General features: G+C 48.6%; 1 protein-coding gene across 1 annotated transcript in view; it reads right to left on the reverse strand.

Annotated features, from left to right (window-relative positions):
* The window catches only part of LOC146799916 (butyrophilin subfamily 1 member A1-like), a 207,717-nt gene extending 184,089 nt beyond the window's left edge, over nucleotides 1-23,628 (reverse strand). The window contains exons 1-2 of the mRNA XM_085620848.1: nucleotides 23,494-23,628; nucleotides 4,154-4,249 (exon numbers count right to left, since the gene is read on the reverse strand). Coding sequence (XP_085476974.1) covers nucleotides 4,154-4,249; nucleotides 23,494-23,569 — 172 coding nt within the window. The 5' untranslated portion in view covers nucleotides 23,570-23,628. The remainder of the gene's footprint in view (nucleotides 1-4,153; nucleotides 4,250-23,493) is intronic.
* Nucleotides 23,629-25,417: the final 1,789 nt, after the last annotated feature.

The raw sequence follows: 25,417 nt of genomic DNA on the forward strand, positions 1-25,417 counted from the left end.
TTGTACACGCACTAGCAGTCAGTATAGAATAGACTCTGTCCGAGAGACCTTCCCTTCCAGATAATATAGTTCCTTAAACACAAGATATTAGATACGATTTGGGATTAGGTTGTTCTGACATCCCAGACTTCTGTCTCCTCATGTAGGGCTAAATGTCAAGTCCCCTTCACCCTCTAGTTACACGTCAATCACACGTCATGCGGCTGCGCGCGCATCTCTGCCATGTATTTCTGCTGATATTGCAGGATTCTCTTATGGATCCACCCACCTGTGACATCCTCTTAATGACGTTTCTAGTATACGCCTTTATGCACGCCTACTGTAACGCCTTTTTTATTACGTATGTGTATTCTTATCTTTCCTATCAGCTGTTACGCCTCCTGCATCTGTCTTTACTGTAATACATTTACTATATATATAATAACCTGTCAATAATGTATTGCCGATCCCTTCCTGAACCTTCGTGGTGACGGAACCCGATTGCCTGGTTCGAACCAATTCCTTTGTAAGGAATAAATTCCCTTTTATAACCTCAAATACCACGGATTCTGCCTTTTATTTTTACTGAGTTATTCTTATTGAATTTTACCGCATAAATTAAGTCTAGGTAATTTAAATTTACCACACAGATCCCGGCTCCGCTCGCCAGGCAAGGCCTGCCAGAAGCGCTGCCCCCGCTCCCCACGAGGGTAAACCTCAGGGCAGGCAAGTTCTTCAGTCTCTGTTATTTAGGTCGTCAATGGGCAGGGGGTCGGCGGCCACCTCAGCACTCAGACGGGTCACCGCGATGATCCCAGGGACCTCCAGGCCCGCTCTGCGCTGGGTCAGCGCAGGCCCAATCCGCACCAGATCACGGTTCAGGGTGACAGAGATGCTCGCAAACCTCTCAATTTACGGCTGTCCTCCTCCCCAGCAACGGGAGGTGCCAACACTGCTACACAGAGGTTCGGATGGGCAGGATTATTGAGCATAATTCATGGGCGGGCTCTGAAGCTTACTAGGCAGCGTCCGCTCCGGTCGCCATCTTGGCCATGCCCCCATAAATATTATTTAGTTGTATTTATTTTCTAGGACCAAGCAAGCCTGGCACAGGTAAGTGTAAATGGTACTTTTCAAGGCAGGTTGAACAATGCAAGCAAGCTGAATGAAAATTACTTTGTTACAGGTTTTTAGATACTTTGAAAACAGTTGAAATTACTGTTAAATTACTTTTGATTACTTTGCAGATTACTTTTTAAGTTAATTTTTTTACTCAGTTTTATATACATCACACTGGGACACTTCCTAGAGTAAAGGTAAGTAAATCAGTTTTTGAACATATGCAGTTTCTTTATGGTTTCATACAAACCAACTCCACACTTACGAACAGTTTTCACAAGAAAGCAGTCAATGCAGTCCTATGGGAGGAATCATGTTATCGGTTTAACGGTAAGTACTTGGTTTGGGCATTGGTTTTCTGGGGTTAGAACAAGGGTACCCCCAGAGTCAAGGATGCACTCTCAAAGCACCCTGTTGGACCTGGACCCTTTGGCCGGATGGTCCCTAGACTTTTCGCCTTCCACCTGTGCTTTTTCTGACCTGTTGTTGGCTATTCTATGACTCTGGGCACTTTACCACTGCTGTTCAGTGCTAAAGTGCATATGCTCTCCCTTTTTAAAATGTATATGTTGGTTGGATTCCATGATTGGCTTATTTGGTTTACTGTCAGACCCCAGTAAAGTGCACCAGGAGTGCCCAGGGCTTGTAAATACAAATGCTGCTGGTGGGCTTGCAGCACTGGTTGTGCCACCCACAGAAGCGGCCTGGTAAAATGTGTCTAAGGTCTGCCATTGCAGAACCTGCGTGCAGTCTGGTACTGTCATGCTGACTGGGCAAGTGCACACACTTGCCAGTCCCTAAACCTTCCCTTAACTTCATATCAGTCACCCCTATGGTAGGCCCAAGGGCAGGGTGCATTGTAAGCATAAGGTAGGACAAGCCCTGATGTGTGTGGCATGTCCTAATAGTGAATTACAGCCATTTTCGTTTTACACTATTGTAAGGCTACCTGTTCTCCATAGGCCAGAATGGGCTGTTAGAATTGTTACATTCTATGATCCTAACAGACCCAGGGAACATGGTAGAAAATCGAGTTTAGTATGCCTGAACTCAGAATAATAAAATACATATTTTAGTAAAGTTAATTTTAATATTCTGTGTTTGCAAATACCACTTTTAGAAAGTTGGTATTTGCTTGCTTGACCATTTCAGCCCGCCTCTGCTATGATGTGTATCTGCCTGTCTGGTTGTGTGAGTGACAGGGCTGGGGAAACCCAGAGGGGCAGGGCTAGGTAGCCTGGTGGTGAGTAGGAAGATTGGCAGTCAGATGGGTGGGAGGAGTACACCTGGGCTCTGAATAGGGTTGTACTCTGCTACCACAATGCTGGCTCCACCTCCTGCGGAGCGGCTGATGGCTCTGCCCTGCACCCTGAATAGAAAGGCAGAGTCATGTCAACAGAGTGCTCAAGAACTGGTTTGGACTGGGCAAAGGCCCCTCAACCCCAGAGGAACAAAGGAATTAGGGGTATAAGTATTGGGACCCTGCTCCCAAGAAATTAGATCCTGCTGAAACAAGAAGAACCTCTGCCAGAGGAGAAGGAACTGGGAAAGCTGTAGGAGGAGTACTGTCCCTGACCTGGGGGATTAGCCTGCAGTGGTTGCCTTGCTGCTGAAGGAGAGGAGAAAGACTACTAAAGACTTTGCTTCAACTTGTGCTTTAAAAAGCTCTCCAAGGGCTTGAACTGAGCTTGCCCCCTGAACGAAGTCCCAGGACCAGTGGAGTTCACCCCCAGCACCCCAGAGTCTTTTGGAAGTGCACTGATTGGAGGAATGTTTTTTTCATACGTCGTGATATCCTTGATAACCTTCTTACTTTGCATTTGGAGTTGACTCGAGGACGTTGAGGAATAAACTATTCTTGACATCTCTTTATTACTATACAATCATTCCTACTAATAACAATATCTAGAAAGAGAAACAGCATAGCTTTTAACTGCAGTCCCTGCTCCGCTTTTCTTCACTAATCTTGGTAATATCTGTGGAGTGATTTTATTTGTTAAGGGCACACTACAAGTCGAGCAGTGTCTTGTTTTTGTGTGAATTTAGATCTTGGGATATTAACTGAATTGAGTGCATAGGGGAACCTGAAACCATTGTTGCCCGCCGTTGCATCCTATTCTTCCCGTTCTTTATCGTATTGGCCGTTAAGAACGGTAAATAAATGTAAAGTTTTAAAAAAGCGTTCTTGCTAGTGCTAAAAAGAGAGCAGATGCATTTAACTTTACCACACAAACACTATGAGGACAATTTGCACCTTGGTGTAAAAAACACGTATACAACCTCCCCAGTGCAATACCGTTCGTGTTGGGCCCAGAGTTCATTTTGGCACTCAGTTAACACTTGGTGTGTTAGCATGGGGAGAAAAGTATGCACATGATTTGTTCTTACTTTGGTACTTTCTTACCCATTTTTCATGGGGTTGTACTCAGTGAAAGGCAATCGTCAACCTCACTTTAGAAACACCCCGCAGGATGGATATTTACTAAACACAGAGCTAAGTATAAGCTTTTTACCACAATATATCTTTAGTGGTCTCTCTTGCGCAGACACCACACCCACTCCCGGCCAGCAGACATGTTTCGCCTTCTAACCGTACCCAGACCCCAGTGTGCCCACTGAAGTTTCAGATCCTCTGAGCAGCTCCAACTTCTTTTATGAATCGTCTAACCACATCACCATTGAGGCATCTTCTTTCATCTGGATAAGAAGCTCACAAAACCCACTACACACACTTGAAACGCCATGCTAAGGACCAGCTATTACTTAGCCATGCCTTGCACCTTGCCACAACTGCCACTGTATTGTAAATAAATGTAAACAAGCATTGGCATAGCCAATAGGTCTCGCTTTTGGGACCTTATAAGTATTTAGTTATGCAGCACAATATCCTTGGTGCAACAACCTCAACTGTTGCATGGCTAAGTACTTATAAGGTCCCAAAGGCAAGACGTATTGGCTATGCCAATGCTTGTTCTAATCATGTCTGAGGCAGAGAGGCCCACTCACGTACCACGCGGGTCGTAGGGTGTCTGAAAGTCAACTCCACAATACTCACCCAGACGGTAGAGCACGATGTTTATGAATGTGTTGACTGCAACCATCACTCCCAGGGTTATCACCTGCATCCTTAGACGAGGGATCGCCCGGCCAGCTAGAAAGGAAATAACAGAATAATGCATTTAACTTTACATGTGGGAGCGGGTCACCGGCCTGTAATTGGAGTACAATATCATAGGATTACTTGTAATATCCTCAGTTAGTGTGTACCAAGTCACCTCAATGAATATCAGCGTGTGTATGAAGACTGGTCACTGAGTCTCAGTGTGTGCCAAGACTGGTCACTGAGTCTCAGTGTGTTCCAAGACTGGTCACTGAGTCTCAGTGTGTGCCAAGACTGGTCACTGAGTCTCAGTGTGTGCCAAGACTGGTCACTGAGTCTCAGTGTGTGCCAAGACTGGTCACTGAGTCTCAGTGTGTGCCAAGACGGGTCACTGAGTCTCAGTGTGTTCCAAGACTGGTCACTGAGTCTCAGTGTGTTCCAAGACTGGTCACTGAGTCTCAGTGTGTGCCAAGACTTGTCACTGAGTCTCAGTGTGTTCCAAGACTGGTCACTGAGTCTCAGTGTGTGCCAAGACTGGTCACTGAGTCTCAGTGTGTGCCAAGACTGGTCACTGAGTCTCGGTATGGGCCAAGACTGGTCACTGAGTCTCAGTGTGTGCCAAGACTGGTCACTGAGTGTCCGTATGGGCCAAGACTGGTCACTGGGTCTCCGTGTGTGCCAAGACTGGCCACTGAGTCTAAGTGTGTAGCAAGACTAGTCACTGAGTCTCAGTATGTGCGAAGACTGAAATTGGCTTTCAGTATCTGCCAAGATTGACCAGTGATTCTCAGTGTGTGCCAAGTTTGAACAATGAGTCTTACTGTGCACCAAGACCGATCAGCGTAAATTTGTGCCCAACAAGAATTTGCAAAGAAAAGTGAATGACCCTTAGTGTGTGTGCCAAGGCTGGAAGTGAATCTGTTTGATGAAAAACTGCTCAGTGGCTCTGAATGTCTGCAGAGACTGGCTGGTGACTCTTAGTGAATGCCACATCTGACTTGAAACTTACTGTATGTATCACGTCTCTATTGTGCCTCACTGTGTGTGCCCCATACAGAGTACCACTTACTGTGTGTATAAGGATGGTCTGTGACTCTCTGTTTGTATCATTTGTGTACCGCGGCTCATTATGTGATCCAAAGAGGTCCTGTCTTTCAATATCCGTGAAATCTTACCTCTGACTCTCAGTTGGGGTCAAGATTGACCTTTTTTTCTCAGAGCCCCCACACACTAAATGTTTTCAAGTTTGGTCGCCTTCCAAAACTTTATGCCAAGGATTGGAGGGAGGGAGGGCAGAGCATAGGGGGCTGGGCTGCTGAGATCATTTCAGGGGTACTTTTTCTGAAGTTCACAGTGGCATAGCAAGAGGGGGTAGGAGGGGAGCAGTCGGCCCCGGGTGGTGGACCAACCCCCTCCACTCTTACCTGCAGCCACCTGGGTGGAAAGCACAGGGATCGCCAGCACATACCCCCGTCTAACCTGCGGCCATAAATGCATGGACCACCACGGGCAGCAAAAGGTCTTGCCACACCACTGAAAGTTCATAATCCACACTTAATGTGAGACTTATATTAAAGTAAATGCATCAAACAAAAAAAGAAATAGATCAACAAACACTGCCCTCCCTAATGGGGGTTGTGGTGAGCCCCACACACTCTTGGGTCCCAATGCAACATCGCGTGCTGCACAATGATAGCTGTGGCCCTGAGTAGGAGGATGTCTCATTCGCCTCTTTCACCCCTCCCCCACAATGCCTGGCCATTAATCCAATTATGAAACTGGTTCACTGCTCCTTCCAGGAAAACATTATAGCGCACGTATGTGCCCATTCTGTAGCAAGCATGCCCTCAGCTCTAATGGGTGCAAAGATCTGAGCCCCAATGCCACTTTGTAAAGTAAGACAGTCATAACTGTGATGCAGTGGCCCCTCAATCTCCTGGGCCCCAGTGTCACTGCACCTACTTCACTTCTAATAGCTACTGGCTACTAGGGCATTAGTGTTTGAGATAAAACAGGTTTCTCCTCAGCATCAACTCCCCCCCCCCCTTTGAATCATTGCTCTGAGGTCCGAGGCAGCAGTGGCACCTCAAGGATACACTGGGCCCTAATGCAAACACTCGTTAAAAAGGCATAATTTGAGTTTAGTTTTCCTTTCACACCCTGGGCCCTGGTGCTACTGCACCTGCAGAACCAATGATAGATAAAGACCGCATCGTCTGCCTATACCACCGCACCATCACACCTATGCCTAAGACCCAAAGGAGGAAGCCTGCCCCATTGTGCAAAATAAAAATGGGAAAAAGCCCCCCGTCTTTGCTCCCCAAATTTTCTCTGACACGCAAGGGTGGTGTGGACCTTAATGCTAACAAGGAAAATCTGCATGCATGAACAGGAGATTGCAGAGCAGAGCCACATCTACTAAGAAGCTCGCTACCTGAGCTGGCGCACTTTACACTGCCAGGTACCAATGCAGACAGCGTTGCACCCTAGTGCAAGCGTGTCTGTGCTGTAGTCAGCAAAGATTAGTTTTTGCACATCAAGGGACCCCTTCCTGTACAAAAAACAAGCTTTAAGGCATTTTTTTTATTGTATGTCTGTTGTACAATGCAGCAAATATGCAAAGAGAGAAAAACGAGGAGAAAGACAAATATTTCTCCTCGTTACTCCTGCCTCAGGGAGGCTCAGGAATCTGAAGCAAATCCCTGTTGTCAATTATTCTTAGACAGGGATTTGCGTCAAAACCCACGCTGGTTGCATGGGAAGACCCATGCACTACCCATGGAATGCCTACTTAATGCACAGTCAGTCAATGAATCAATCAGGAGTTTTAGAGTGCGCTACTCACCCGTAAGGGTCTCAAGGCGTCTAAGGGTGCGAGCAGCTCTGTTGGTCATTCGAAAAGCCAGGTCTTGAGGTCCATTTTGAATAGGTGCATTGTAAGGCTTTGTCTGATGTGGAGGGGGAGTTTGTTCCAGGTCTTGGCCGCGAGGTAGAAGAAGGTTCTGCCACCTGCTATGGCCCTGTAGATGCGGGGGACTGTGGCTAGGTCGAGGTCAGCAGAGCGGAGGCTTCTCTTGGGGGCGTGGAGAGGTATTGGGGTCCAGTGTTAAGGGGGGCTTTGTCTGATGTGGAGGGGGAGTTTGTTCCAGGTCTTGGCCGCGAGGTAGAAGAAGGTTCTGCCACCTGCTATGGCCCTGTAGATTCAGGGGACTGTGGCTAGGTCGAGGTCAGCAGAGCGGAGGCTTCTCTTGGGGGCGTGGAGAGGTATTGGGGTCCAGTGTTAAGGGGGGCTTTGTCTGATGTGGAGGGGGAGTTTGTTCCAGGTCTTGGCCAAGAGGTAGAAGAAGGTTCTGCCACCTGCTATGGCCCTGTAGATGCGGGGGACTGTGGCTAGTTCGAGGTCAGCAGAGCGGAGGCTTCTCTTGGGGGCGTGGAGAGGTATTGGGGTCCAGTGTTAAGGGGGGCTTTGTCTGATGTGGAGGGGGAGTTTGTTCCAGGTCTTGGCCGCGAGGTAGAAGAAGGTTCTGCCACCTGCTATGGCCCTGTAGATGCGGGGGACTGTGGCTAGGTCGAGGTCAGCAGAGCGGAGGCTTCTCTTGGGGGCGTGGAGAGGTATTGGGGTCCAGTGTTAAGGGGGGCTTTGTCTGATGTGGAGGGGGAGTTTGTTCCAGGTCTTGGCCGAGAGGTAGAAGAAGGATCTGCCACCTGCTATGGCCCTGTAGATGCGGGGGACTGTGGCTAGGTCGAGGTCAGCAGAGCGGAGGCTTCTCTTGGGGGCGTGGAGAGGTATTGGGGTCCAGTGTTAAGGGGGGCTTTGTCTGATGTGGAGGGGGAGTTTGTTCCAGGTCTTGGCCGAGAGGTAGAAGAAGGATCTGCCACCTGCTATGGCCCTGTAGATGCGGGGGACTTTGGCTAGGTCGAGGTCGGCAGAGCGGAGGCTTCTCTTGGGGGCGTGGAGAGGTATTGGGGTCCAGTGTTAAGGGGGGCTTTGTCTGATGTGGAGGGGGAGTTTGTTCCAGGTCTTGGCCGCGAGGTAGAAGAAGGATCTGCCACCTGCTATGGCCCTGTAGATGCGGGGGACTGTGGCTAGGTCGAGGTCGGCAGAGCGGAGGCTTCTCTTGGGGGCGTGGAGAGGTATTGGGGTCCAGTGTTAAGGGGGGCTTTGTCTGATGTGGAGGGGGAGTTTGTTCCAGGTCTTGGCCGAGAGGTAGAAGAAGGATCTGCCACCTGCTATGGCCCTGTAGATGCGGGGGACTTTGGCTAGGTCGAGGTCGGCAGAGCGGAGGCTTCTCTTGGGGGCGTGGAGAGGTATTGGGGTCCAGTGTTAAGGGGGGCTTTGTCTGATGTGGAGGGGGAGTTTGTTCCAGGTCTTGGCCGAGAGGTAGAAGAAGGATCTGCCACCTGCTATGGCCCTGTAGATGCGGGGGACTGTGGCTAGGTCGAGGTCAGCAGAGCGGAGGCTTCTCTTGGGGGCGTGGAGAGGTATTGGGGTCCAGTGTTAAGGAGGGCTTTGTAGGCATGTGTGAGCAGTTTGAAGGTTATTCTTCTTTCAATGGGGAGCCAGTGGAGACCGCAGAGTTGTTGGGTGATATAGTCATGTCGTGAGATGTTGAGGATAGGTCTGGCTGCTGCGTTCCGGACGGTCTGGAGTTTGCATAGGAGTTTTTTGGTTTATTCCGGGGTAGAGAGCATTTCCGTAGTCCAGTCTGCTGGCGATGAGTGTGTGGGTGATGGTCTTCCTGGCATCAGGTGGATCCATTTGAAGGTCTTGTGAAGTATGTGGAGGGTGTTGAAGCAAGTGGAGGACACAACGTTAATCTGATGGTTCATGGTGAGTGTTAGAAATGAGGGGGCTCTGGTTGACGCAGGTGTGAACCCACAACAAGCAGGGACCCTTTACTTCTTGTCAGGGCGAAGGATGACTCCCCAGAATAACCCCTGCTCACCCTCTAGGTGCGTGGCGCGAGCAGTCCAGGCTAAGTCTCAGGCGTACACGGTTAAGCAAATGCAATTACACATACAGTAAACCCCTTGCATGCACCACAAACGGACACCAATCAGGAAGTATATAAAAATAAGCTTTTATGTAGATTCAGCAGATTCAAATACAAGGCCCAGTAACGTTGAACTGATGGGGCCACAATTCTTGGAAATACGGTAAAGTTCTCTTTGTTTTACGGAAAGTTCTTTAGGCGGGCACAAGGTAACTGTAGGCCTCCGCGCACTTCGTGCGGAGGCAGCGCCCAGGAAGCACACAGCAGATGACAGGGAAATAAGAACGTTGCGGACCCTGGATCCGATGCGAGCTCGCGGTCGAGTTCGTGAGTACAGTACCTTGTTTCTTGACGCAAAGGCGGGTGCGGGATTTCAGCGGCCCTTCGACAGAAGGGCGAGGCGGCGTCCGAGGCTCCCACACTTCACGATGGGGGTCTGATCTTCAGGCTCACGACAAGAGCGGGGTGTTGCAGGTGGCGGGTGAACAAAGCGGGGCAGCCGGGCACGCAGATACGTCCGGGCCGTCCGAGGCTTGGAGATGCTCACATACGCCGATTCCGGCGGGAGGGTGAAGGTGCGCAGCGAGCCTCCAACGAGCGAGGTGACAGGGGCTGCTCAGCACAGCGTAGGGGGAGCGGCTCAGATCGAGCGAGGCTCGTCCCAAGGCGGGGGCGGCTAAGCAGTCCTGGTCACGGCTCAAGGAGGGACTGGGGCACGAGGGTCACAGCTCCGGCGAGGGAAACGACACCACAGTCCAGCAGCAGGCGAGTGAAGATCAGGTAGAGCCCAATGGTCCTGGGGCTCAGTTCAGGGGGCAAGCTCAGTTCCAAGCCCTTGGAGATCGTTTTGGAAAAGCACAAGTCTTGAAAGTAAAAGTAAAGTAAAAGTCTTCAGCAACAGTTTCTCTTCTCCCCTTTGGCAGCAAGGTCACCACTGCAGGCCAATCCCCCAGGATAGGGACAGTCTTCCTCCTACAGCTTTCCCGGTGCCTCCTCCTCAGGCAGAGATTCTTCTTGGTCAAAAGCGGATCTAGTTTCTCAGGAGCAGGGCTCCTCCGTTTATACAGCAAATCTTTTGTTCTCCCAGGCCAGGGGGGCCCTTGCCTAGTTCAGTCCGGTTTCTGAGCACTTTGTTTACGCGATGCAGGCTCCTTCTTTCAGAGTGCAGGGCAGAGTCATCAGACGCTCCACAGGGGGCGGAGCCGGCATTGAGGTAGCAGAGCACTGTCCTATTCAGAGCCTAGGAGCACTCCTCCCACCCATCTACCTGTCGATCGTCCTATTCATTACCAGGCTACCTAGCCCTGCCCATCTGGGTTCCCCCAGCCCTGTCACTCATACCAGCCAGACATCAGATACACATCACGCAGAGGCGGCTGAAAGGTTTAGGCAAGCAAAGGCCAACTTTCTAAAAGCGGCATTTGCAAACCCGGAATATTAAAATAAACCTTGCGAAAAGATGTACCTTATTATTCCGAGTTCAGGCATACTAAACTCGATCTTCTACCATGTTCCCTGGGTCGGTTAGGATCATAGGGTGTAATAATCCAGGCCGCCCATACTGGCCTATGAGAACAGGGTAGCCTTGCAGTAGTGAACAACAAGATGGCGGTAATTCACTACTAGGACATGCCACGCATCCAGGCTTGTCCTACCTTAGGCTTACAACGCACCCTGCCCGCGGGCCTACCAGAGGGGTGACTAACATGCAGCTGCTAAGGGAAGGTTTTAGGGACCGGCAAGTGTGGGCACTTGCCGGTCAGCATGTCAGTACCAGACTGCACGCAGGTTCTGCGATGGCAGACCTCAGACATATTTTACCGGCCGCTTCTGTGGGTGGCACAACCAGTGCTGCAAGCCCACCAGCGGTGTTCGCATTTACATGCCCTGGCGCCCCCGGCGCACTTTACTGGGGTCTGACAGTAAATCAAACAATCCAATCATGGAATCCAACCAACATATACAATTTACATAGGGAGCACTCGCACCGCGACACTGGTTGGCAGTGGCACAGCGCGCTGAGCGGCCAACACCATAAAAACACATGAGGCACAGCGACAAAAAGAGGAAGGGAGACTCACGCCAAGGTGCCAGGTCTAACAGTGAGTGAAGAGTCGAGTATGATGCCGAGGTTGCGTGCATGGTCCATTGGGGTGGATGGGTTTCCGAGGGCGGGGGGCCACCAGGTGCTGTACCATGCGGAGGGGGTGGAGCTGAGGATGAGGCCTTTTGTTTTCTCTGAGTTGAGCTTCAGGCAGCTGTTGCTTAACCAGGTTGTGACGTCTTTCATCCCTTCTTGGAAATTGCGCCTGACGATGGCTGCGAGGGGGGCCATGTAGATGATGAAGAGTGTGGGGCTGAGGGAGGATCCTTGGGGTGCTCTGCATCTGATCTCTGTTGGTTCTGAGAGGAAGGGCGGAAGTCTTATTCTCTGTCTTCTACCTCAGAGGAAAGATCAAATCCAGTCTAAGGCTGTTCCTTGGATGCCGGCAACATGGAGTCTGGAGGCTAGTGTGAGAGACAGTGTTGAAGGCTGCTGAAAGGTACAGGAGGATGAGGGCTGCTGTGTGGTCTTAGTCGAGGAGGGCGCTGATGTCATCAGTGGTGGCTATGAGGGTAGTCTTGATGCTGTGGTTGCGGCAGAATCCGGATTGAGAGGTGTCAAGAATGTTGTTGGTTTCTATGAAGTGTGCTAGCTGGGTGTTGATGGCTTTTTTGACGTCTTTGGCGGCGAAAGGGAGCAGTGAGCTGGGCCTGAAGTTCTTGAGATCCGTTGAGGGAGCAGTTGATAGTTCAGCATAGTTCAGGTGCAATGGTGGTGGCGGCCCTGAGGAAGATGTGTGGCGGGCAGGGGTCAGTAGGTGTTCCAAAGTGAATGCTTTTCATTGTCTTTGCGGTAATGCAAGGCAGCACGTAGCCCAACCATGTGTTACTTTGGAAAACTTTGAAAACTATCCAACACAAATCCTGGTTTGTGTTTGAGAGTAAAGCCCAGCATTGCACTTTGCGTCAGGTTTGTGTTACAAAAGTAATGCAAACCCGTCGCAAAGCATTAGTAAATCTGGGCTGTAGGTGGCGCTGCACAGCCTTGCACGTTTGGTTACAGTCCAACGCACATTGTGATTTGCATTGAATTGTGAATACCAGCACAACACTTTGCTTTGGGTTTCTGTTAGAAAAGTAATGCAAACCTAACACAGTCTTTGTAAATCTGGGCCTAAATCATTTCGCTGCAGCCTGTCTCATGCTGTATGTAATGCAACTGTAAAATAATAATATATTCACAGTGCTTTCTGTCACAGACGAGACCTTGTAGCACTATCAATGCAAAAGTCACTATTTCCTACTGCACCATCCAGGGTTCAATTCTGTGACTCTCTTGTGACACACAGAGGCATCTGCAATGATCACATTAACTAGCTTAGGTTTCATAATGTAAGAGTGCTTTTTCCACTGATTAAGTTGCATTTATTGCTCACCTAAAGTGTGTGCGTTATTTTATGTGCAGTTAACTGGAGGTAAAAAAACAATAAAACAACTGCAGATTTTTTTTAATTTATTCACGTCATTGATTCCTGCCCCCATGCAACTTAGGATCACAGTTCCCATGCTTGCACTTTAGTCTCTGCATGTAAATCAAGACAGCCCAGAAATGCCCCAAATAAAGTCACGCTTTCATGCCATCCTAATTTACAAGTATCTACTGGGATATTTGAGCGCCCTGGAAATGCACCCACAGACCCCCAGTGGCGCACGCTCCAACAGTTTGAGAACTCCTGGGCTACAGAAACTGGTTAGTGATTCTCAGTGTCTAGACTAAAATTCACTGCATGTACCATGTCTCTATTGTTCCTCACTGTGTGTGGCCCATCCGAGGTATTACTCACTGAGTATATAAGGCTGAACTGAGATTCACTGTGTGTGCCATTTGTGGACCGTGGCCCACTGAGTGACCTAAAGCTGGGCTATGTCTGTCAATGTCTGCAAATCTTACAACTGACTCTCAGTGGGTGACAAGGCTGACCAGAGACTTGGTGTTTTTCAAAGCTGGACAATGTCTTGGTTGTGTGTTTGTGTGTGTGAGTGTGTTTCAATGCTGACTATTGCCTCTTAGTGTGCGCTACTGCTGACCATTGCCTCTCAATGTGAGCCACTGCTGACCATTGCCTCTCAGTGTGTGCCAGTGTATATAATTGCATTTCAGTGAGTGCCAGTGTTTACCATTGCCTCTTAGCATGTACCAATGCTGACCATTGCCTCTCAGTGTGTCCCAGTATTTACCATTGCCTCTAAGTGTGTGCCACTGCTGTCCATTGCCTCTCAGTGTGTGCCAGTGTATATCATTGCATTTCAGTGTGTGCCAGTGTTTACCATTGCCTCTCAGTGTGTGCCAGTGTATACCATTGCCTCTCAGTGTGAGCCAATGCTGACCATTGCCTCTCAGTGTGTGCCAGTGTATATCATTGCATTTCAGTATGTGCCAGTGTTTACCATTGCCTTTTAGCATGTGCCAATGCTGACCATTGCCTCTCGGTGTGTGCCAGTGTTTACCATTGTCTCTTAGTGTGTGCCACTGCTGACCATTGCCTCTCAGTGTGTGCCAGTGTATATCATTGCATTTCAGTGTGTGCCAGTGTTTACCATTGCCTCTCAGTGTGTGTCAGTGTTTACCATTGCCTCTTAGTGTGTGCCAATGCTGACCCTTGCATTTCAGTGCGTGTCAGTGTTTACTATTCCCTCTCAGCGTGTGCCACTGCTGACAATTGCCTCTCAGTGCGTGCCAGTGTTTATCATTGCATTTCAGTGTGTGCCAGTGTTTACCGTTGCCTCTTACTGTGTGCCAATGCTGACGATTGCCTCTCAGTGTGTACCAATGCTGACCATTGCCTCTTAGTGTCTGCCAATGCTGACCTTTGCCCATCAATGTGTGCCAGTGTTTACCATTGTCTCTCAGTGTGTGCCAATGCTGACCATTGCCTCTCAGTGCGTGCCACTGTATATCATTGCATTTCAGTGCATGCCAGTGTTTACCATTGCTTCTTGGTTTGTGCGAATGCTGACCCTTGCCTCTCAGTGCATGTCAGTGTTTACCATTGCTTCTCAGTGTGTGCCACTGCTGACCATTGCCTCTCAGTGCGTGCCAGTGTATATCATTGCATTTCAGTGCTTGCCAGTGTTTACCATTGCCTCTTAGTGTGTGCCAATGCTGACCATTGTCTCTTAGTGTGTGCCAATGCTGACCATTGCCTCTCAGTGCGTGCCAGTGTTTATCATTGGCTCGCAGTGTGTGGCACTGTTGACCATTGTCTCTCAGTGTGTGCCAATGCTGACCATTGCTTCTCGGTGCATGCCAGACTTAAGCATTGCCTCACATTGTGTGACACTGCTGACCATTGCCTCTCAGTACATGCCAGTGTATATCATTGCATTTCAGTGAGTGCCGGTGTTTACCATTACCTCTTAGTGTGTGCCAATGTTGACCATTGCCTCTCAGTGTGTGCCAATTCTGACAACTGCCTCTTAGTGTGTGCCAATGCTGACCATTGCCTCTCAGTGCGTGCCAGTGTTTACCATTGCCTCTCAGTGTGTGCTACTGATGACCATTGTCTTTCAGTGCGTACCAGTGTGTATCATTGCATTTCAGTGTGTGCCAGTGTTTACCATTGCCTCTTAGTGTGTGCCAATGCTGACCATTGCCTCTCAATGCATGCAAGTGTTTATCGTTTCCTTTCAGTGTATGCCAGCGTTTACCATTGCCTCTTAGTGTGTGCCACTGCTGACCATTGCCTCTCAGTGTGTGCTGGTGTATATAATTGCATTTCAGTGTGTGCCAGTGTTTACCATTGCCTCTCAGTATGTGCCAGTGTTTACCATTTCTTCTCAGTGTGTGCCAATGCTGACCATTACCTCTCAGTGTGTGCCACTGCTGACCATTGCCTCTCAGTGCATGCCAGAATATATCATTGCATTTCAGTGCGTGCCAGTTGTTTACCATTGCCACCTGGTGTGTGCCAATGCTGACCCTTGCCTCTCAGTGCATGCCAGTGTTTACCATTTCCTCTCAGTGTATGACACTGCTGACGATTGCCTCTCAGTGTGTACCAATGCTGACCATTGCCTCTTAGAGTCTGCCAATGCTGACCTTTGCCTCTCAATGTGTGCCAGTGTTTACTATTGCCTCTCAGTGTGTGCCAATGCTGACCCTTGCCTCTCAGTGTGTGCCAGTGTTTACCATTCCCTCTCAATGTGTACCACTGCTGACCATTGCCTCTCAGTGGGTGCCAGTGTATATCATTGCATTTCAGTGTGTGCCAGTGTTTACCATTGCCTCTTAGTGTGTGCCAATGCTGACGATTGCCTCTCAGTGTGTGCCAATGCTGACGATTGCCTCTCAGTGTGTACCAATGCTGACCTTTGTGTCTCAATGCTTGTCAGTGTTTTCCGTTGCCCCTCAGTGTGTGCCAATGCTGACCATTGCCTCTCAGTGCGTGCCACTGTATATCATTGCATTTCAGTGCGTGCCAGTGTTTACCATTGCCTCTTAGTTTGGGCCAATGCTGACCCTTGCTTCTCAGTGCGTGTCAGTGTTTACCATTGCTTCTCAGTGTGTGCCACTGCTGACAATTGCCTCTCAGTGTGTGCCAGTGTATATAATTGCATTTCAGTGCGTGCCAGTATTTATCAATGCCTCTTAGTGTGTGCCATTGCTGACGATTGCCTCTCAGTGTGTGCCAATGCTCACCATTGCCTCTTAGTGTGTGCCAATGCTGATCATTGCCTCTCAGTGTGTGCCAGTGTTTACCATTGCCTCGCAGAGTGTGCCACTGCTGACCATTGGCTCTCAGTGTGTACCAGTGTATATCATTGTATTTCAGTGTGTGCTAGTGTTTACCATTGCCTCTTAGCATGTGCCAATGCTGACCATTGCCTCTCAGTGTGTGCCAGTGTTTACCATTGCCTCTTAGTGTGTGCCACTGCTGACCATTTCCTCTCAGCGTGTGCCAGTGTATAACATTGCATTTCAGTGTGTGCCAGTGTTTACCATTACCTCGCAGTGTGTGCCACTGCTGACCATTGGCTCTCAGTGTGTGCCAGTGTATATCATTGCATTTCAGAGTGTGCCAGTGTTTACCATGGCCTCTTAGTGTGTGCCACTGCTTACCATTTCCTCTCAGCGTGTGCCAGTGTATATCATTGCATTTCAGTGTGTGCCAGTGTTTACCATTGCCTCTCAGTGTGTGCCAGTGTTTACCATTGCCTCTCAGTGTGTGCCAATGCTGACCATTGCCTCTCAGTGTGTGCCAATGCTGACCATTGCCTCTCAGTGCGTGCCAGCATATGTCATTGCATTTCAGTGTGTGTCAGTGTTTTCCATTGCCTCTTAGTGTGTGCCAATGCTGACCCTTGCCTCTCAGTGCGTGTCAGTGTTTACTATTCCCTCTCAGCGTGTGCCACGGCTGACTATTGCCTCTCAGTGCGTGTCAGTGTTTATCATTGCATTTCAGTGTGTGCCAGTGTTTACCATTGCCTCTTACTGTGTGCCAATGCTGACGATTACCTCTCAGTGTGTACCAATGCTGACCATTGCCACTTAGTGTCTGCCAATGCTGACCTTTGCCCCTCAATGTGTGCCAGTGTTTACCATTGCCTCTCAGTGTGTGCCAATGCTGACCATTGCCTCTCAGTGAGTGCCACTGTATATCATTGCTTTTCAGTGCATGCCAGTGTTTACCATTGCTTCTTGGTTTGTGCGAATGCTGACCCTTGCCTCTCAGTGTGTGTCAGTATTTATCATTGCTTCTCAGTGTGTGCCACTGCTGACCATTGCCTCTCAGTGCGTGCCAGTGTATATCATTGCATTTCAGTGCATGCCAGTGTTTACCATTGCCTCTTAGTGTGTGCCAATGCTGACCATTGCCTCTCAGTGTGTGCCAATGCTGACAATTGTCTCTTAGTGTGTGCCAATGCTGACCATTGCCTCTCAGTGCGTGTCAGTGTTTACCATTGGCTCGCAGTGTGTGCCACTGCTGACCATTGTCTCTCAGTGTGTGCCAATGTTGACCATTGCGTCTTAGTGTGTGCCAATGCTGACCATTGCTTCTCGGTGCATGCCAGAGTTTACCATTGCCTCACATTGTGTGACACTGCTGACCATTGCCTCTTAGTACATGCTAGTGTATATCATTGCATTTCAGTGTGTGCCGGTGTTTACCATTGCCTCTTAGTATGTGCCATTGTTGACCATTGCCTCTCAGTGTGTGCCAATTCTGACAACTGCCTCTTAGTGTGTGCCAATGCTGACCATTGCCTCTCAGTGCGCGCAAGTGTTTAACGTTTCATTTCAGTGTGTGCCAGTGTTTACCATTGCCTCTTAGTGTGTGCCTCTGCTGACCATTGCCTCTCAGTGTGTGCTGGTGTACCTCATTGCATTTCAGTGTGTGCCAGTGTTTACCATTGCCTCTCAGTGCATACCAGAATATATCATTGCATTTCAGTGTGTGCCAGTGTTTACCATTGCCACCTGGTTTGTGCCAATGCTGACCCTTGCCTCTCAGTGCATGCCAGTGTTTAGCATTTCCTCTCAGTGTTTGACACTGCTGAACATTGCCTCTCAGGGCGTGCCAGTGTATTTCATTGCATTTCAGTGCATGCCAGTGTTTACCATTGCCTCTTAGTGTGTGCCAATGCTGACGATTGCCTCTCAGTGTGTACCAATGCTGACCATTGCCTCTTAGTGTCTGCCAATGCTGACCTTTGCCTCTCAATGTGTGCCAGTGTTTATTATTGCCTCTCAGTGTGTGCCAATGCTGACCCTTGCCTCTCAGTGTGTGCCAGTGTTTACCATTCCCTCTCAATGTGTACCACTGCTGACCATTGCCTCTCAGTGCGTGCCAGTGTATATCATTGCTTTTAAGTGTGTGCCAGTGTTTACCATTGCCTCTTAGTGTGTGCCAATGCTGACGATTGCCTCTCAGTGTGTGCCAATGCTGACGATTGCCTCTCAGTGTGTACCAATGCTGACCTTTGTGTCTCAATGCGTGCCAGTGTTTACCATTGCCTCTCAGTGTGTGCCAATGCTGACCATTGCCTCTCAGTGCATGTCAGTGTTTACCACTGCTTCTCAGTGTGTGCCACTGCTGACAATTGCCTCTCAGTGTGTGCCAGTGTTTATCCTTGCATTTCAGTGCGTGCCAGTGTTTATCAATGCCTCTTAGTGTGTGCCATTGCTGACGATTGCCTCTCAGTGAGTGCCATCTTAGTGTGTGCCAATGCTGACCATTGCCTCTCAGTGCGTGCCAGTGTTTACCATTGCCTCGCAGTGTGTGCCACTGCTGACCATTGCCTCTCAGTGTGTGCCAATGCTGACCATTGCTTCTCAGTGCGTGCCAGTGTTTACCATTGCCTCACATTGTGTGACACTGCTGACCATTGCCTCTCAGTGCATGCCAGTGTATATCATTGCATTTCAGTGTGTGCCGGTGTTTACCATTGCCTCTCATTGTGTGCCAATGCTGACCATTGCCTCTCAGTCTGTGCCAGTGTTTACCATCGCCTTTCAGTGTGTGCTACTGATGACCATTGCCTTTCAGTGCGTGCCAGTGTTTACCATTGCCTCTTAGTGTGTGCCAATGCTGACCCTTGTCTCTCGGTGCATGCCAGTGTTTACCATTTCCTCTCAGTGTGTACCAATGCTGACCATTGCCTCTCAGTGCGTGCCAGTGTATATCATTGCCTCTCAGTGCATGCCAGCGTTTACCATTGCCTTTCAGTGCATGCCACTGTTTACCATTGCCTCCCAGTGTGTGCCAATGCTGACCTTTGCCTCCCAGTGCATGCCAGTGTTTACCGTTGCTCCTCAGTGTGTACCAATGCTGACCATTGCCTCTCAGTGCATGCCAGTGTTTACAGTTGCCTCTCGGTGCATGCCAATGTTTACCATTGCCTCTGAGTGAGTGCTAGTGTATATCATTGCCTCTCAGTAAGTGCCAGTGTTTCCATTGCCTCTCAGGGTGTGCCAATGCTGACCATTGTCTCTGAGTGTGTGTCAGTGATTGCCATAGCCTCTTGGTGTGTGCCAAAGCTGACCATTGCCACTCAGTGTGTCCCAATGCTAGCAACTCTCAGTTTTTGCCAGTGTTCACCATTGCCTCTTGATGTGTGCTAATACTTGCCATTACCTTTCAGTGAGTGCCAGTGTTTCCGTTGCCTTTCAGTGTGTGCCAATGCTGACCATTGCCTCTCAGTGCGTGCCAGTGTATATCATTGCCTCTAAGTGCGTGCCAGTGTATATCATTTCCTCTCAGTGCATGCCAGTGTTTACCGATGCCTCTCAGTGCGTGCCAGTGTATATCATTACCTCTCAGAGCATGAGAGTGTTTACCATTGCCTCTCAGTGTGCGCCAATGGTGACCATTGTCTCTGAGTGCATGGTAGTGTTTGCCATAGCATCTTGGTGTGTGCCAAAGCTGACCTTTGCCGCTCAGTGTGTACCAATGCTAGCATCTCTCAGTTTGTGCCATTGTTCCCCATCGCCTCCCGATGTGTGCTAACACTGGCCATTGCCCATCAGTGTGTGCCAGTGCCTACAATTTTATCTCTTAGTGTGTGCAAATGCTTTCCATTGTTTCCTGGTGTGTGCCAGTGCTTGCTATTGCCCCTGTGTATGTGCAAATGTGATCATTGTGCTCACAGAGAAGGCCTGAGGAGGTTTAATGACCGGCAGGGGGCGACTCCCCTCGTATGAGATATGGCAACACAAAATAGCCACCCTGGGTCAAACAAATAGCAGCGGAGTGTGGGGGAATCCCTTTTATAGGACGAAATCCCTCGCCCACTTGTAGGTGGCATGCTTCATCATCTGGAACCTCTTCGCACTGCGAACCTGTTCACAGTGCGGGCTACATCCCCCTCACTGTGAGGGAGAAGCTCTGGGATGTTTTAATTGTGAATCTAGAGAGGGATACTAAAACCTTCAGATGAGCCGGGCATGGAGGGAGTGTGTGAGGGTAGTGAGAGTGGAGTTAAAACTAACTACCTGGTATGTTAAAAATTTATTTTAAGGGAACATCCAGGGGTCAGGATTAAAAGAAGTATGTGGGCCATGGCAGGAAAATTCAACCTAGCATGGTTTTGACTTGGTCAAATGGTCAACATGTTTCAGCCAAAGTGCCCTCCGTAGAGGTGACGTGGCTTTCTTCAGGACCGAGTGAAAAAGTGAGGTCGGTGGAAAAAAATATACAGCTAACTTCTAGGAGACTGATGATTGCGTCGTCCCAATAAACAAGATACGTGTTAGAGACAGGGATATTTTAAACATAGGGATCATCACCACCACATTGGTGTTCCCTATTCCATAGATGTTTATTGTTCTACCTTCTTGCATCCAGTGATAGATGTGTATGTGATACCTGCTAATTTTCTTGTGCTCATCACTCAGGACACCCTGAGATTAGGGTCACACCGTTCCATGCTAACTTGGGGTATTTGCTCCCTTATACCCTCGCATTTATACACGATCCCTCTTTTAACAAGTTCCAATGCGCTCCAACATTACTACTTAATACCTTTTTCTTCTCTAGATGCTCAATTCTGTGGATCTGGGTGTTTAATTGTATATTTCATGGACATTTGTTTTCCACACTGAGCACTTGAAGTCAACTGTATGATCTATGAGTTTATGACTGCAAGTCACCGTCAAACCTGCCCCTTTTTCTTGCCACTTTCCTAATTAACGTTTTGGACCTCGCACATCGAGTGCGTGCGCCGCGGATGAGCTGCCATTCGCTTCCCCAACCACATGGGTAAGCATTTAAGGATAAATTTTCTCACCATTTCCGTAGCCACATTAATGATTTTTAACACTATATATATCTGAGGCACGGTAATAAAGGAGTGTTTGTGGAAATGTTTAAAGTATCCTTGTCTCTAACACGTATCTTGCTTATAGGGAAGTCGCTGACCATCAGTCTCCTACAACTGATGCATCAACCTATTAGTTGGCTGTATCCTTTTTTCCACCGACAAGATCTGGGATGGTGGTAAGATTCACTCACATTCCTTCACTTTTTCACTCAGTCCTGAAGAAAGCCACGTCATCTCTACGGAGAGCACTTTGGCTGAAACATGTCGACCATTTGACCACGTCGAAACCATGCCAGGTTGAATGTGCCTGCCATGGCCCACAAACTTCTTTGAATCCTGACCCTTGGATGTTCCCTTAAAATAAATTTTTAACATACCAGGCAGTTAGTTTTAATTCCACTCTCACTACCCTCGTACACTCCCTCCATGCCCGGCTCATCTGAAGGTTTTAGTATACCTCTCTAGATTCACAATTAAAACATCCCAGAGCGCCTCCCTCACAGTGAGGGGGATGTAGCCCTCACTGTGACCAGGTTCGCAGAGCAAGGAGGTCCCCGATGATGAAGCATGCCACCTACGGGTGGGTGAGGGAATTCGTCCTTTAAAATGAATTCCCCCACACTCCAAGTTATTTGTTTGACCCAGGGTGGCTATTTTGTGTTGCCAAATGTGATCATTGCCTTTCAGTTTGTGCCAATGTTCTCCATTGCCTTTCAATGTGTGCCCATGTTCAGTATTGCCCCTTAATAATTGCCGCAGCTGACCGTTGCCTCACAGTCTGTGCCAATACTGGCCGTTGCCTCTCAGTGTTTGCCAGCACTGACCGTTGACAGCTGACCGTTGCCTCACAGTCTGTACCAATGCTGGCCATTGCCGCTCAGTGTTTGCCAGCACTGACCGTTGCCTCTCCGTGATTGTGTAGAATGAGTCGCACTCTCATTGTGTGTCAAGACTGGTCACTGATTGTCAGTGGTTGTATATTGATTTAGCAAATATGGAGATATTGGCCTGCACATATCTCTACTAAAAATTATCAGATACCAAGACATCATCAAGGTAAACATACATAGAAAAGTAGATATTTACTATTCTAGCCCATTATCTAATTACATTGACGGTATCGTGGAGTCAATATTTCTGCAGATTAATATTAAAAAGTATACATTGTGGTACCATGCCATTGCCAGTCTGTGACATGATATGTCAGTAACGCTTGGTATTTTTTTGTGGTATTTATTGAGTTTTATATAGCGCTGACTGGACCCGAAGGTATCAGAGCGCTTTACATTATGAACAGCAGCAAGTTACAAAAATAATCATTTAAATATTTTACATGAACATTTCAAAGTGAATTCCAAATCATAGGCGGCAGAGAGGGAGAAGGGGGGATAAGAGTAAGACTAGAAGGATAGGTGGGCAGGGGGGGAGCGGCCCAGAGGGGGGAGGGGGCGAAGGCAGAGCGGGCAGAAAGAGAAAGACGTTCAGCTCAAGCGAAAAGAAAAACATACGGTCAGGGAACAGTAATTAAGGAACAGAGTTGCGTGGAATTAACAAGGATAGTGGACAAAATTCAAAGGGGGGAGAGAGGGTAGAAAGGGATAAAAGCGATGTTATGAAAGCGGGTGTGGGGATAGGAGGGAGCCAGGAGAGGGAGGATGGAGTAAGGCAGACCAGAAGGAGGGGGAAATACTTTGATGATCGTCGGAGTGAGAGAAGAGGGGAGGGGGGAAGGACATGAGTAGAACAAGATGGTGGGTCCAAGTCCGAAAGATCAGAGATGGTCTGCAACAAAATGGCTGGCGGGTCAAAAGCCAGAGGGACAAAAGTCCACGGTGCGAACCAGGGAGTAAGAATTAAGCGCAAAGAGGGAAGACGTCAAAGGAGGGTGCACAGTTCCAGAGTCAAAGGCTTGCTGTGCGCAAACACTGGCCGGTAGCTCCTGTGTGTCACAATAACTGGGCAACTGTCATTGAGCGCCAGCTCAGGACCGAGATCATGCCTCACTCTGGGTGCCAAAGCTGGCACCATTCTAGACAGCCACAGCAGGCTATGGCAAGCTTCCAGTACAAATCCTATGCCACACAACCCAAACTCACCTCTCCTCCATGGTGCAAGGGTATGTGTTGTGCAGGGAAGCCTAGTTAGAGCGCCAGCGTTGGGGATGGCACCAGCAGCATGCCAGTCTTGGCACAGATGGTTCTGCGCTGTTCTTCCCTTCCCTCCTGCACATTATAGCGCAGCAAATCTACCTGCTGCGTTGCGTGTGCTGCGATTAGGTGTGGTTCCTTCAGTTGCCCTGCGCAAGCCGTGCACAGACTATACTTCATTTACCCTGGACAGGCTGCATCAGACACGCTACTAGGTAGAAGACTGGTGTCCTCAGCTCCCCTGCCCAGACTGCACAACACTTGCCATTGCCTTCATTTGAGGTTTACTCACCTCTGTCCGGCAAGACTGCATCCGAAGTGCCTGTAGCTGAGGTCTGGTTCCTTCTCCGAGCCCTCCTCGCTGCCATCGGAGCCTCAACTGATGCTCAGAAGATTCAAAGGACCAGGAAGCCGAGAGAGGCACTCGGGTATGAGCTGCGTCTCTTGAGCCACTAGGGAGGCATCTATATGACAGATACAGGAAGCTGTACTTAGAAAGTGCTGATGTGGCAGCATTGTGGAATGTTTGTGTGAGGGGGGAGATGATGGGGTGCAGATCACAGTCTAGCATAACCTCCAATCCACACTCATGAACAATATGTTCATGCAGTGAGACTCCAGACAACATCCAGAGAGGGAGTGAGTGAGTGTGTGTGCGTGTGTGTGTCTGTGAGTGTCCTATGCTTTAAGGACTTGTTCTGTTCTCATTGTGTGTGTGTGTGTCCTATGCTTTAAGGACTTGTTCGGTTCTCATTGTGTGTGTGTGTGTCCTATGCTTTAAGGACTTGTTCGGTTCTCATTGTGTGTGTGTGTGTCCTATGCTTTAAGGACTTGTTTGGTTCTCATTGTGTGTGTGTGTGTGTGTGTGTGTGTCCTATGCTCTAAGGACTTGTTCGGTTCTCATAGCATTAGTAAACCCTGAGAGAACCAGACAAACACTATCTTTGTGAGGACCGGTGCATTAGTAGGAGCAGTCCCGTAGTGTGTTTAGCTACTTTCGAGTGAGTTTATCAAAAACTAAAAGTGCAGTTATATTTGCCCCGGTCTGCTTTATAACCTACCCTACTATCAAAGCGCGCCTGGAGTTAGAATAGTAAATACACACTTCATTACCATCACTCACCAGTCCTCATAGTAAGAGAGGGAGAGAGTGTGAGTGTGAGTGTGAATGTGTGTGTATATATATATACACACGCACAACATATATATATATTCACTTAAAAAACCATAGGTTTCACACATGTTATAGTTAGGTGGACATTTCACTCGTGAAAAACCATTGAAATTCCCCCGTTATAGTTACTGCAGGCAACTATAACTCACGCGAACGCAATCCTCTGCTGATGACGTTAGATATTACATCACTTTATTTAGACACTTATTTACCCATGTCTTATTCCATTCATTTTTAGCTATACATATATTACAAATATTTTTTTTTCAGAAAGACACATATGTCATCAGTGATGTAATATCTGACGTCATCAGCAGAGGATTGCGGTCGCGTGAGTTATAGTTGCCTGCACTAACTATAACGGGGGAATTTCAATGGTTTTTCACGAGTGAAATGTCCAGCTAACTATAACATGTGTGAAACCTATGGTTTTTTAAGTGAATTTGCAAGGTTTTTTAAATGCTAATTCCTAACTATAACGTGTGTGAAACCTATGGTTTTTTCAGTGAATTTGTACGTTTTTTTAAATGCTAAGTTATGTATTTTTTTTTTTTTTTAAGGTTTTTCACCGTGCGCGCACTGTGGGCGTACGGTGCGCTTCGCGCACCGCACGCCCACGTTACGCAGTTCGCGGGATTTTTCCGTTTCTACCGTACGCGCACGCTACGCGCACTCCACGATTTTTACGAAACAAAATTAAAAGAAATTTTGGCCCTTGGGGGTCCTTCTGGGACCCCCTGACAAAGGCTAGGGGGTCAGGAATTGTCCACCCTGCCCCCTTTTCACGTTCTCCACCTTTGTTTTTCACCCCCTCAGACTGCGAGAGACAAAATGGCGGCCGACACTTCCTGGTTTCGACCGATTCGAATGTTTACTAAGATCTAACAACCAATCAGAATAGCGCTTGCGCACGGCAGCGTGCGTGTACGGTAAGTTTTACCGTACGCGCACGGTGCGCGCTTATAGATATATATATGCTATTTTCGCAGGAAATACTGAACAGATTTACACCAGACCTGCAAAAGGCACATCCCTGACCTGA

This window comes from Triturus cristatus, chromosome 8 (assembly GCF_964204655.1).
Source record: "Triturus cristatus chromosome 8, aTriCri1.1, whole genome shotgun sequence".
NCBI classification, from domain to species: Eukaryota; Metazoa; Chordata; class Amphibia; order Caudata; family Salamandridae; genus Triturus; species Triturus cristatus.